Below are 14,416 nucleotides of genomic sequence, written 5' to 3' on the forward strand. Positions count from 1 at the left end.
TGCTCCTAGACGAGTGGTGGGAGCAGCGGCAGGAACTGCCAGACGAGCACTGGACGAGTCGTGCGCAGTGGTGGGAGGTGCCCCCTTCCCTTCCTGAGCCATGCCTCCATCCTGCACTAGCCCTGGTCTCAGCCCACAGTTGCCCCCATGCCCCTTCCCTCTTCCCTCCCCTTCTACCACACCAGACTTACCAGGAGCACGCAGCTGTCCAAGCTGCCAGGCTGTGCTCATTGCCACCTATGTGCTGTGCTGCGGCTGTGCATATGCACAGGCATTTATTGGACAAATTATCGGCCACATCGGGTCGATTTCCAGTATGACCAATTTTGTTTATATCAGTGCTGATCCAATATTTGACCAATGTATTGGTTCACTTCTAGTGCTTGCAGAAGATGTGCTGCGGCTGACACTGTATGCTGTTGGTCACGTTACTAGCTTTGTGCTGCATTTCATTTGTTGTTTACTACCAATTTTCCTTGGCTTATGTGAGTTCTTGATACTGCAAAGAAACTTGCACAGTTCACAAAAAAAAAAGCCTCACAACAGTGGAATATTGGTGAGTTAAGAGGGAATTTAAAGAGCAAATAAGCAGCAATAGAAAATCAGATAAGCAAATGATTATTTTGTAATTAGAGGTAAGAAGCATTTTTAGCATGTCAGTGATGATTTTGCAATCAAGTAATTAAAGGAACAGTGAAGGAAGATAGGGTTGCTGTAAAGAAATTAAATAGCTTCTCTGCATCAGTCTGCTTTTAGAAAACAATTGGGAGGCATCTGTCAAAAGCTAGGCTTTGCAGATCAAAGATGAGGATACCAGAGAGAAAATGTGCAAAAGGGAAATGTTAATATTCTTGATTGTATTTTAAATTGCAGAAAGTCGCATGGATTGGCTGATAATCCTACAAATTTGTAATGAGGCTAAAAATGAAGTGGAATAAAGTAGCTGGGCTGCCAATCAAATATGTAATGTGAAAACCCCTTACTGGGATAAAAGATGGTTAGTGCTTTACTTGTTCATCTCTTCTCAGAAGTTCAGGGCCTGCGGGTTGTAGCTTTTGAGTGAGGGGCCTGGATCTGTGTCCTAGTGACCTAAGAGGGCAGGGGGAACTCCTGATTTCCCATGATAAAAAATCCAAAATCAAATAGCAAAATCTATAGGTATTCAGAATTTATTTATTATAGTGATGGAGGCACTGGTAAGCTTCTAAATTGCTTTAAAATTGTAAATATATCAAGAAAACATTGTGTTCAACTGATACCTGTATATAGAGAAGTCTTTCATTGTGGTCTAAGATTCCCCTGCGCGCCCCCCGCCCCGGGCAAATGTCTGTTCTGTTCGCTACCAATCTAGACTATGCTGCTTACAGAAAACTGTGTAACTTTGATTCCTCCTCTGGCTTTTTAAATGTCTGTACCTAACCTAAAGGGATTACAAGGCTGTCACTGAACCTGTCTGGAGCGTGTGCCTTTGTCACGCTCCAGCTGTGGGAATGTGAATGTGTGATTGCCTATTGCACTTTATTTTTTTTGTTGTTCTACAAACTTTGTTGCTTGACAAAAATAATGTCTCCCAGGGGCCTGTTTTAGGGCCAATAGTGATTATTTGTGAGCTCTTCTCTCACAAATTTTCTTTGTTACCTCCTTTTTAAATTACTGTTTATCCTTACTGTTCAACTTACTGTTCTTTCCCTCTAGGAAGTTAGAAATTTGCAGAGTTCGTTCAGTCATACAGATAGTATTGTGGGTTTTCTTCATTTCGAGGATTTTCTTTTCCTCTCCAAGGACAAAGTATCCTGCTGTCCCTTTCCTCAATTTTGTTTCTAACTGCTTTCTGCACCTGCAAAAAGTGAACAAGAACATCAATATTACATTGTAATATAATATATACATTCACAGTGTAATATTGATGTTTAATATATTCATATATATGAATGTCCATGTAATATTAATTTATATTACGTTGTGAAAAAATATATAGATGTTCTTGTTCATTTTTTGCAGGTGCAAAAAGCAGTAACAAAATAGGCGTGTGTATTTCCTAGTGTGTGTGTGTATGTGTACATGAAGTTGTAAATACAATTTAGGGATATTGGTTGTAGCCTTGTGGGTCTAAAGGCATAAGCAGACAGAACTCTTGTGGTAGTGGTAATATCTTTTATTAGATGAACTAGTCAGTTGCAAAAAAAAAAAAAATCTTTCCTCGCAAGCTTTCGGGCCCAAATGCCCTTCGCCAGGCAAAGGAGAATTCAAAGGTGGTAAAATTTCTTCCAGGGAAAAACGAAACTTCATATTGCACAGTAGAACTAAAAGATGGTATGGTTTTCTTGGGTAGGAAAGTTCATTGGTAAAATAGCTGCCCTGCAAGTATACAAATTAGGCTCAAACAAAGGCTGGAGCAGGTGTTGGATGGCATGCAGGTTGCTGAATGTTGCTTCTTTTTTGTTAAGTTGTTTATGTTGCAAAGGAGAACTAGAAGATGGTATGGTTATCCTGGTTAGTAAAGTTCATAAGTTCAAAAAAAGAAAAAAAAGCTGCTCTGTGAGTATGCAAATTAGGCTCAAGCAAAGGCTGGAGCTCGTTGTTTACCTCAAGGTGTCCAATGGCAGGCAGGATGCTGAATTTTACTTCTTTCTTCTTAAGTTGTGAAGTTTTCATTTCAAAATGGATAATTATGTTATTTTCCATGTTTTGGGGATATTGGTTGTAGCTGTGTTGGTCTAAAGGCATAGGCAGACAAAACTATGCCTGCCTAACTATGCAAAAAAACCCCCAACAAAACACGCTCATGAACCATACCATCTTTTAGTTCTCCTGTGCAACATGAAGATGTGCATCTCCAACCAGTGTATCTCCAGGTCTTGTCTTACCAATCTCATTTCCTTCTACGACCAGGTATCTTGCCACCTGGATAAGAGAGAGGAGGTCAACATTGTATACCTAGACTTCCAGAAGGCCTTTGATCTGGGTATCCCTTGATGTTCTCACAGGAAAATTGGAGGATTACGGGCTTAACTGCTTGACAGTTAGGTGGGTAGGAAGTTGTCTGCGGGGGATCCAGAGAGTTCTAATGAACGGATCTGCATTGTTCTGGCGAGATGTGGCCAGTGGTGTCCTGCAGTGGTCTGTACTTGATCTAGTGCTTTTCAACACCTTTATCAATGATTTGGATGTGGGGGTGAAGAGCTCACTGGCCAAGTTCACGGACGACACCAAGTAATGGGGGAGCGTGGTCACGCTTGAAAATAGGCTACAGATACAGGTGGACCTAGACAGGCTGGCAAGTTGAGAAGATTGGAACCAGATGAAGTTCAGCATTGAAAAGTATAAAGTGCTCCATCTGGGGACAAAGAATTCCCAACATACTTACAGGCTTGGTGGCACCAAACTGACTAGCACCATGACAGAAAGGGACCTGGGGTAATAATAGACCATAGTATGAAGTGAACATGAACCGTCAGTGCAATGATGTAGCCAGCAAGGCAAACAATACTCCGGCATGCGTGAACTGATGCATCTTGAGCAAAACCAAGGAAGTGATTCTTCCACTTCACTCAGCATTGTTGAGACCACAGCTGGAGTATTGTGTCCAGTTCTGGGAACTGCTCTTCAACAAGGACATGGAAAAACTTGAGAGAGTCCAGAGAAGGAACCACCTGTATGATCAGAGACTTGCAAGGCAAGCCATATGAAGAAAGGCTGAGGGACTTGGGTCTCTTCAGCCTAAAAAAGAGAAGGCTGAGGGGACTTGGTAGCAACTTATATCAGGGGAATACATCAAGGGCTCAGTGAACAACTGTTCACCAGGGCACCCTTGGGGAAAACCAGTAGTAATGGCCACAAACTCGTAGAAGACTGTTTCAGGCTTAACACTAGGAAAAACTTCGCAGTTAGGGTGTCCAGACTGTGGAATAAACTCCCTCCAGAGGTGGTGTAATCACCTACCCTGGAAAATCTTCACGAGGTGATTGGACGGTCACCTTGCTGGGGTCACCTGACCCCAGTTGTGTTTCTTTCCTAGTGCAGGGGGGGCTAGACCTGATGATTTTGCAAGATCCCTTTCAGCCCCCTTACAATCTATGAACAACTTAACAAAAAAGAAACAAAATTCAGCGGCCTGTCTGCCATTGGACACCTTGAAGTAAACAACTGGCTCCAGCCTTTGTTTGAGCCTAATTTGCATACTCACAAAAAAACTGTTTTACAAATGAAATTTACCACCCAGGAGAACCAGCCCCCCTGCCCCTCTCCCCCACTCCACACACTGCGGGGAAATGGGATGGGACTGGCCATCAATATTTACAGATGGGTCCTGGTATAAAAAAGGTTGAGAACCACTGCTTTAGACCATGGTAGAACAGGGATTTGAAGCCAGTGCTTCACATTAATGCTGAATTTGTTAGCCACTGCTAACCACCCTGCTTGTAATTAGTTAGACTCTAAAGTATTGCCTTGCCCTGCCTTATGCCTGACTTCAGAGTAAATATGACTAGCTACCTCTCCCTCTTTGCATTGGGTAGATAAAGAGTGAGGAGACACCCTTGGGACCGAGTCTGGAGTGTGACTGCAAAGTGGTTTTGCTACCTTACAAAGGCCTGAGTGGAAGGATTTGTTACCTGATTCCTGTTCAGAAGTTTTACTTTGTGTGAGCTTTTTATGCACCAGGGTGGGTGGAGCAATATGGAAGTTTCCTTTAAGTTTTAATTTGGGCATGTTTGAGTGGATTTTGTGATGCAAGCAAAAGGCAACTTCTGAAATCCATTTTTACCTTCTCTAAAGTGTCTGAAGTCTTGCTGTATGAAGAGTTTTGTAATATAATTTGTTATTTAAAAAACAGACTGGTTCTGATGAAGGCTGCCTGCACACATTTAAATAATCTGGAAGAATTTGCCCAGGTTTGCTCTTCTGGTAGAGAAACTTACCCAGAGCCATGTGTATAGACATGCAAATGCAAAGACCCTGTAGGTTGGAGAGCCTGCAGTGTTGACACTGTTCAGCCAGGGGGGACCTTGTGCACATATCTCAGCATGGTTTGCAGACTCCTTTAGTGTGACTGGTGACAAATGGCAGCAGTGTATAGGGCAGCCCTTATTTGCTGCCTCTTAATGCCCATGGTCAGCCTGTTTCCTAGCAGCACAATGTGGGAATTGTGAAGGGGGCATGCTCTATTACCTGCTGGAGCAGTAGAGTCCAGGGAGCAACACAGTCTCCCTGGGTTGTGCAGAGGGGGATGCTGGAGGACTATGTTTTCTTTAGAGAAATGCACAGCATGTACAGACATTTGCTCCTAACAGAAACTCTCCTGGGAATAATTTAACTCTGGTTGTTACCCAGGTTATTTTTCTCTTGGAGGGGCCCATTCTTACTCTACAGATTTTCAGGCTTTTTCTTTTATACGCATTGTTTCTCCTGAGAGAATAGCAACTCTCCCAGGAGAAAAAGAATGTCTGTACGAGGCCATAATTTAAACTAATTCTAGCCTCTTTCCTATATTAGTATAACATGTACATAACTATATTTTTTCACTTTCATTTGTAGATGAATGAACTGACTTTTTAGGGTGATTTATTTTTTTAAAAGTGCATCAGGATAAATATAAAATACGAAGTCTTATTCCATGAGAATGGAAATGTTACAACCCCTTAATTTTAACACCTAGATTGCAACAATTTGCCTATTTTCTTTGGTTATACCAGTAGTCCACATACATGTACCTTTTCTTAAGTAATAGATAAGGCTTGATTTACCTAAGACGCATATATTAGACCTATTACATTGATTTAAAATGTAATCAAGATAAACTGGTGTAAATCAGACTGGGTTGCAAGTGCCACATTAAGAATTTGCAACTGTTTAACTAAATTAAGTTTGAAATAATTAACATGGGTACATCAATGCATATTGGTAGTAAAGAAGAGTTGAATTTATATTGCCAAATGGAGTGATGTTACATAGAACATGTTTATCAAGCTTAGGTAGTAGAGTATAAGCTTAGGAAGTTTGAAGAGGGCAAATCATTTCGTGGGGATAGGAGGAAGAATAGAAATCTTAGGTTATTAAATACGGCAGGATTAGTTATTTCTTAGTAGATCCTATATCTGTTTTCACATTTAATTATGTTTTCACAACAAGACTCGAAATAAATTGAGACCGTAAAACATGGGGCAGAAAGACTTAATAACTTAAGCACAACATGCTGATATCAAAGGAGAAAATCACTCAATGCTACTGTAAAATCCTAAACTGAATGATTTTGAGGAGGGAAAGCCCTCTAAAGTAAATAGTCCTTTTTGTCTACTTGAATTTCACATTTCTTTTTTTTTGAAGGAGAAAAATTCAACAACTGTATTTAATTTTCAGAGCACCAGAGATTATACTGGGGTTGCCGTTTTGTGAAGCCATAGACATGTGGTCACTGGGGTGTGTGATTGCAGAGCTGTTCCTTGGATGGCCACTGTACCCAGGAGCACTGGAATATGACCAGGTAATCAAATAGTTTAATCAATGACCTTGTATTGGGAAAAACTGCATCTTTTTTTTTGACGGTGAGACAATCAGAAAGCCTGCCCTAGGAGCCAAAATGCCAATAATTCTGTCCACATTTAATAGTATTTATTTTAGATTCTGTAGAACACATTTTAATATCATTGAAAGATTACATATCGATTATCCTAGAAACATAAATCCTTTTATCTGCTGAAGGGGTATAGCATGGTCATCACTAGTATAAACTTCCACAAATTACCTACACAATGTGTTCAACTATCACTTGAAGGAGCTACCTGTAGAATTAATCCTTGGGTTCTTGATAGTTGTACTACTTCATGTGTTCTGAACCATATACTTTGTGAGGTTTGTATCATATCAAAGACAACCTGCACCACATAGTTTAATGGAAATAAATTGCCTGAAATAAAGTTCAGTTAAATTAAATGTTAATATTATTCAAATTTTCTAAAGAAAAGGACTAGGTTAAAAATGTTGAGGGTATGGGTCAGATTTTCACTGAGGCATAAGTCTTGCCTACCACTACTCTCCGCAGAGTAAAGACTTCTTCTGTGGGTGGTGCCACTGCTATAGCAGCATTGGGTCAGATGTCTGTTGGCTCAGATTGCGTCCCCCTTCCCCGAGGCTTCCAGATAGGCTACTAGGTGCAGGGCTATACTTACTGTGACAAAGATGATTTGTGGGGGGGCGGGGAGTACTATTCTGCTTGCCCCCTGCTACCAGATACACTGCTGGGTGCAGCACTACCCTGCCCTGTTCCTGTGGCTGGGCAGGGGCCGCACAGGGCTGCCCAGGGTCAGGAAGTGACTTGGGTGGCCCCATAGTAGTTGGTGCCTGAGGCTGGTGCCCAGTTTGCCCTGTGCTAGTTATGTGACTGAATTTTCAGCTGCTGATCTACTGATCTTAATTGTACAGCAGTGGAGGATCTGATCCTATATTGTATTTTGGAATATTCTAGGTAAATATTATTTGTACAGGGATGTACTTTATTTTACTCATTTAAAACCCATGCTTTATTAATTAAAACTAACCTAAAAATGTTCATAATTAATATATTTACCTTTTGGAAAAATACATGTACAGAGAGATCTCTACTGTTGTCTGTGCTCCTAGGGCCTAAACCAGACAAGAAATTCCTATAGCTCAAGAAATTCAAATTCTGTACTTCTCTGAGTCCTCTCCCTGGCAGAAACATGGTACATACTATTACTTCTAATAACTTCTAGTCGCTTTCCTTGTGGCTGTTAAAGGGCAATGGCTGCTGTGATTGAATGCTGCAGCTGTACTGAAGTTTTCTGTTTCAGCTCTAAGGAGTTTTTTTGTATCCTTCTTGGTTCTTGTCATTTGAAGGGGAAAATAAAATGTTTTGTTTCATCAGGATGCATGCTATCAGTAGTTTAATGCTCAGGTCCTGTTAGCTCTGTTAATTAAGAGCTGCTTTTTTGAGTTAAGTTTGGGTAGTTGTCTTAGTTGTTGTCTTGTTTGTATCTTACAGAGTGTTAGAAATGACGCTGCTTGGCTGTTGCTAGTAGGAATCAAAGCCCATTAATGACCACTACTTTATCATTTCTGGTGGGCATGTTATATGAATTGATTGTCTTTAGGATCTCTGTTTAGTGTCATTATAGATCTTAGTTAAGCAGTTGCAAGCTGTCCTGACTTCCTCTAGTATTTTCTGGATATCCATCATGAAGTCAGCTTTGAAGTCAATAATGTTGAGTGGAAATAGGAAAAAATTATCACCGTAAGACATTGCAATAGAAACTGTGCAGAACCTGAATGTTCTTCTGGGAGGAGTTGAGCAGCCTGTGTTCCCCATGTATTCATCAGACTGTGTTCATCCCAGTCTGCAGGGCAGCCTTTTCCTGCTGCTTAACTCCTCCCATTTCACGCTAGGTGTCAAGTGGGGATGGGGAGGAGAGCATACAGGCATTTGATCCTGCACAAGAAAATTGCACAGTCAAGGTCTTCCTGATATGAAGGAGAAAGATCTTTTTCCTGGATCCAGCATGTTTCTTATGGGGGAAAAACTGCATGCATGCCTGTAGGTTTCCAGTTTCTAGTGGGAGGAAGGCATTTCTCCTGCTAGAAGTATAACACCTGTCCATACCCTTAGTCTACTGGTAGACAGTCTTAAAGATAGATATGTCAGCTTTTCTTTGCATTGTAAAGAGTTTAATTGGAAATTTAACTCCAGTTTTTGTCCTTTATATCTGGCTGTAAGTGATTTAAGCTTTTGGAGATCCTAGAACCTACTCTAATTCATAGATTCATAGATGTTAGGGTTGGAAGGGACCTCAATAGATCATCGAGTCCGACCCCCTGCATAGGCAGTAAAGAGTGCTCTTGAAGACCCCCAGGGTAGGGGAGAGCACCACCTCCCTTGGGAGCCCATTCCAGACCTTGGCCACTCTAACTGTGAAGAAGTTCTTCCTAATGTCCAATCTAAATCTGCTTTCTGCTAGCTTGTGGCCATTATTTCTTGTAACCCCTGGGGGCGCCTTGGTGAATAAATCCTCACCAATTCCCTTCTGTGCCCCCGTGATGAACTTATAGGCAGCCACAAGGTCGCCTCTCAACCTTCTCTTGCGGAGGCTGAAAAGGTCCAGGTTCTCTAGTCTCTCCACGTAGGGCTTGGTCTGCAAGCCCTTAACCATACGAGTGGCCCTTCTCTGGACTCTCTCCAGGTTATCTGCATGCCTCTTGAAGTGCGGCGCCCAGAATTGCACGCAGTACTCCAACTGCGGTCTGACCAGCGCCCGATAGAGGGGAAGTATCACCTCCTTGGATCTGTTCGTCATGCATCTGCTGATACACGATAAAGTGCCATTGGCTTTTCTGATGGCTTCATCACACTGCCGACTCATGTTCATCTTAGAGTCCACTAGGACTCCAAGATCCCTTTCCACTTCCATGCCACCCAGCAGGTCATTCCCTAGGCTGTAGGTGTGCTGGACATTTTTCCTCCCTAGGTGCAGCACTTTGCATTTCTCCTCGTTGAACTGCATTCTGTTGTTTTCTGCCCACTGGTCTAACCTGTCTAGGTCTTGCATCTGATGGATGCAATCAGGTGATATAATTTAAATAAAATTTACTGTCTGTACAAAGGCAGTAGACCTTAGCTCCTGAGAGGAAAAAAATCACTTTACTATTTTTATGAACATTTCAAACATACTTCAAAAGTAAATTATAACTGGGTTAGCTAAAAAGGCTGTAGAGCAGGATGATTCTTCTAGTTGTTGCTCAAATGCTACATACTTTTTTTACAGACTTTCCTGAAGGAACGCTTTGACAATGAAGAAATTAAACCAGATTTATGGATGTCCTTGGAAGGTGGAAATGCTTGTACTGAATGTGGAATTCTAGCAGAGGATACAGCTCTGTATTTTGGAGGCACTACAGTAAGACAAGCTGTCACACAAGACCTGGATCTGAGGGGTGCCAAGTATGTCATGTTACCAGCTAGAATTTGACATAGCTGATGTGTTCTAACAGAGGGCTTCATTAATAATAATAATAATAGAGATCAGATTGGTAACAAACATATAAATAAACAGTAACAGATAAGGCAGCTTATGGGAATGATGATACTGAACTTTTCACTTCTAAGCGACAGTTCAGAGTCATCTCTGGTAGACAATGACAAATGGTTCTTATTTTTACCATCAACTGGAATTTTTTCACTGACATTTGTGAAATGAGTCATTATTTATTTTTGCGGAGTATCTTGCTGCTTTGTAGGTATATGATAAGAAAAGGTCCTTACTCAAAAGAGTTTAGAACTTATAGACAAAGTTTAAGAGCAGTGCAGTGCTGGTGACAACTGTGTTACAACCTCAACTTCACAACTGACACCAGCCGGTACTCTGGCTGCCAGTCTCAGCAAAGAGGTGAAGAACTAAGTGGGCATGAGGGAAAAAATGTGTATGTGCCTGTGCTGTGCCCATTCTATATATTGACAGTATTTGAGAGGGTCACAGCAGCACATCTCACAAACACCCAAAAGGTTTTCAAAAAATAAGTAAACAAAAGTATTTACTTAAAAAATGCCAATTGTGTTTATTTATGTTCGGCTATAGGAGAATTGGATTTAACCAAGTATCATGTGAGTTCTGGGTAGGGCATGCACTACATTGAAGAAACAGCTATTAAAAAAACCCCTAGAGACTTCTTCCTTAGCATGAGAGTGGTGTAGACAGGAGCTAATTTGAGTATATCATACAGATTTTTCTAAGTGAAGCTGAAGCATTAACATTTAAAAAATGGCCAAGGGAATTTCCTCTTACGGCCTCTCTTCACTGAAGGCCATGGGGAAAGAAAAGCATGAGATTTGCCAGACTGTTAAAGGAACAAGTCTCTGTGGTAATTTGTAACAAAATGCCATGTCCTGCCAACATTTACAGACGTGAATGGCTTTTCTCGGGTAAGTAACAGGTCCTGTACACAGGTTAGAAACCTGCGTGAACGGTGGGACTTTGCCGTCTGCGTCTCCCAGCAGATGTCTGGGTAGTTTAGGTCCCCCATGACTACTGCCTCTTTAGCTTTTATGGTCTCCGAGAGCTGCCTCAGGAGCCCCGAATCTATTTCTTCCCCTTGGTGTGGGGGTCTGTAGCAGACCCCTACCACCAAATCCCTTTCTCCTTGCCCCCCATGTAGCCTAACCCACAGTCCTTTTACTTCCTCGTCCTTTGATTCCTTCTTGATGAGGGTTGATGTATATTGCTCATTGACATAGAGCGCAACCCCTCCCCCTTTTTTCCCCACCCTGTACTTTTCGTACAATCTGTAACCCTCAATATGTACCGCCCAGTCGTGGGACGAATCCCACCAGGTTTCCGTTAGCCCTACTAAGTCATAGGTGTAATGGCACTGACTTGTTACCAATTTGCTATATTTTGAGTGCAGCACGATATATGGAATTGTTGGTGTTTCCTTAGCCACCCTGTTTTGATTTACAGCAAAGCAATTTGCTCTGATCTTTGATTACCCAGATTCTTACCTTGATGTTATGCCTCCTTGGTGCCATATATGTGCCAGAAACAAGATTTGTTCCGTCCAGTTAATCAGTGCATTCTGCTTTAGTATCTGTGGTGAAAGCAGTGGTGCAAAGGATCTTGCTGTAGTTTGGGCTGACGTGCTGTAGTTTGGGCTGACTTCAGATAGCATAGATATTTCTGCCTCCCAAAATTCTGTTGCCTGTTTTAGAGAGACACAAGCCCAATTGAAGGTAGACTTGGTTGACTCCATTTCCCCATGTATTTTTTAATCCCTTCTCCCCTCTTCTCTACCACTGGTCTCCCTGCTTTTCCCAATAGCCTTCCTTTTACACAAAAAGCCTCCCAAACAAAGAAACCCTTCTTCTCTGCTGCTCCAAGTGGCTTGGCAAGGAAGGAGGGGATAGATCAATTGCTGCTGCTGAAGATGCTGACTCCTGATAGAAGTTAGGGTGAACTGTAGCCTGAACCATTTTGCCTTTGTGAAGTAGCAGGGACTGCAGGACTCCACATCCCATTTTCATCAATCCTCAAAGCATCCTAACCTAATTGAACCTTTTCTCATACTACTTTTAGAACAACCAAAATGTAAAATGGATGAACTTCCTGCATGAACACTTTCACTTTAGGTTGGAGGTCTGGTCATATGAATGATTCTTCCATTATTAACATAATAGCTGCTCTTTTAGAGTCATCAGATTTGCTATATTTCTGCATGATTGGGATTTTTTTGGTAACATTACAGCTGACTTGGTTTAAGTTTTAAAACAGGACTGAAATGGTCCTCTGGATCATCAAGTCAAGTCTCCTGCTGTCAACCTGTGACATCCCATAATTTCATTCATACAGTCATCAAGTGCCCTCTTAAAAATAGTTAATTCAGTTTTGCCCACAGTTCTCTACCAGAAATTCTGTTCCAAAGCCTCACTCTTCTGACAGGAACTTTTCCATTTTCCAGCCTGACTTCACTTATGCCTAGTTCATACCCATTCTTTTTAGGTTAACTAGCTCTTCTTTGTCCCTAGTTACAACCTGATATATTTAGAGGGAACGATATCACCTCTCAGCTTTTATTTTGTTAGGCTGAATAAACAATTCTTTCAGTCTTATTTTGTAAAACAGAATCTCCATTCCTCTGATCATTCTCTGCTCCTGTTCTAGTTTGAACTCATCTTTCTTGACCAGCCCAGTTCAAAGTGTTCAAGATTAGGTTTCCCCAGTGTCTTATAGAGCAGGGATCAGCAACCCCCAGCACATGTGCCAGTTAGTGCCACGCGGAGACATTTTCCCCGGCACACCAGGAGGTGTGCAAGGAAATTGTTTAAAAAACTTTTTTTTTTAAGTTGACGCTCTGTGCTCTCCAGGGCAGCCACAGGTCACAGCACCATGGCAGGCACTGAGGGCAGAGTCAGGATAATGCAGGCAGGGATGCTGTGTGTATTTTGACATCATCCCGTGTCCCTGGACTGTGTCCTCCAGCCCAGCCAAGCCCTGGAGCTGCAGGTGGGTGGCTCCTGGGCCCGGGGGATGCCCTGTCTTTACCTAGGCAGGGGCAGCACTGGGGTGTTGAGTGTCGGGGCTGGGTGTTCAGGGCAGGGTCTGGGTGGGGCAAAGCAGGTATGGGGGAAGGTGCCGTGGGCAGGCCAGGCCCTTAGGAAGGCAGGACTGGACAGAAACCAGGGGCTGCCCTGGGGCTCCGTGGGCTCAGCCTGTGCTGGGTGGGCAAGGGCGCACAGTGGCACCGGAGGTGGGGCCTGGCCTGGCCTGACCCGGCCCAGCCCACGCAGCTCTGCAGGGATGGGTCACAGCCGCCCTACTCACAAGGGGACACAGCTAGGCTGGGCCATGATGCTGGGCTCAGGGGGTGGGGGCTTCCAGCTCCAGGCTCAGCCTCTGTGTGCATTGGGCACAGCATGAGTGGGGTGGAGCTGCTTCCGGTTCAAGGGCCTTGATAGCCGATGCAGCTGCCCTGGCCTGCCTGGGCCCCAGTTTTGCCCACCTGCAGCTCCCCACAAGGGCCAGGGCTGGGGCTGGGGCAGGTGCTGTGCAGGGTCACTTCACTACTGGCTCCTGGCTGGTTCGGCCCTGAGTGCTGCCTGCAGCAGCTGTTACCAGAGTCCAGGGGGGCTCCTGTTGTGGCCTGGGTTTCTATGCCCTGCTTGCACTGTGCCCGGCATGCACAGAGGCCAAGCTGGCAGCCTCCCGAGCCTGGCATCCTGCCCCAGTCAGGCAGTGTCCCCTCACGGGTAGGGTAGCTGCACCCCATCCTTGCAGAGCTGTGTGGGCCAGGCTGAGTGGGCTCCATCTTGGGTGCTGCTGGGTGCAGTCGCCTGCCATGGCCCAAGCCCATGGAGTCCCGGGGCAGTCCCTGCATCCCAACCATCCCTGCTTTTTCCTCTGGCTCCTGCCTTCTCAAGAGCCCTGCCAGGCCGGTCTGCCCGCAGCACCTCCCCCTGCACCTGCTTCTCCTTGTGCTGCCTGGACCCTGCCCCAGGCACCTGGCTCTGGCTCTCAGTGCCCTGGTGCTGCCCTCACCCAGGTGGAATGGGGCATCTGTCTGCCCGAGCTCTGGCTGGGCCCTACTTCCCAGCCCTGGGCCCAGGCTTTCCGTGCTCCAGGACTGCTGGAGAGACCTGAGTGGCTCCAGCCCTGGTGGCTCCTGTTGGGGTGTCACTGCATCCCTCCACCAGACACACTGCCCTGGACCAGTGGGTCTGAGCCTCAGCTGGAAGCAGTGGGAGACACTGGTGGTGAGGGACACACACTCTTGCTTTTTCCTTTTTTTCTCTCTCCTTTTTCTCTCCTTCTCTCTCCTTTTTCTCTCCTTCTCTCCTTTTCTTTCTTTTCTTTTTTCTGTCTTTACCTTTCTCTTTTTCTTCTCTCTTCTCTCCTTTTTTCTCTTTTTTCTTTCTCTTTCC

General features: G+C 43.8%; 1 protein-coding gene across 8 annotated transcripts in view; it reads left to right on the forward strand.

Moving 5' to 3' along the window:
* The window catches only part of HIPK3 (homeodomain interacting protein kinase 3), a 123,454-nt gene that overhangs the window by 81,877 nt on the left and 27,161 nt on the right, over positions 1-14,416 (forward strand). For all 8 annotated transcript variants that reach the window (XM_025215930.1, XM_025215929.1, XM_014524863.2 and 5 more), the window contains one exon: positions 6,358-6,481. In XM_025215930.1, the coding sequence (XP_025071715.1) occupies positions 6,358-6,481 (124 nt within the window). The remainder of the gene's footprint in view (positions 1-6,357; positions 6,482-14,416) is intronic.

Source organism: Alligator sinensis, unplaced genomic scaffold (genome assembly GCF_000455745.1).
Source record: "Alligator sinensis unplaced genomic scaffold, ASM45574v1 scaffold57_1, whole genome shotgun sequence".
Classification (NCBI taxonomy): Eukaryota; Metazoa; Chordata; order Crocodylia; family Alligatoridae; genus Alligator; species Alligator sinensis.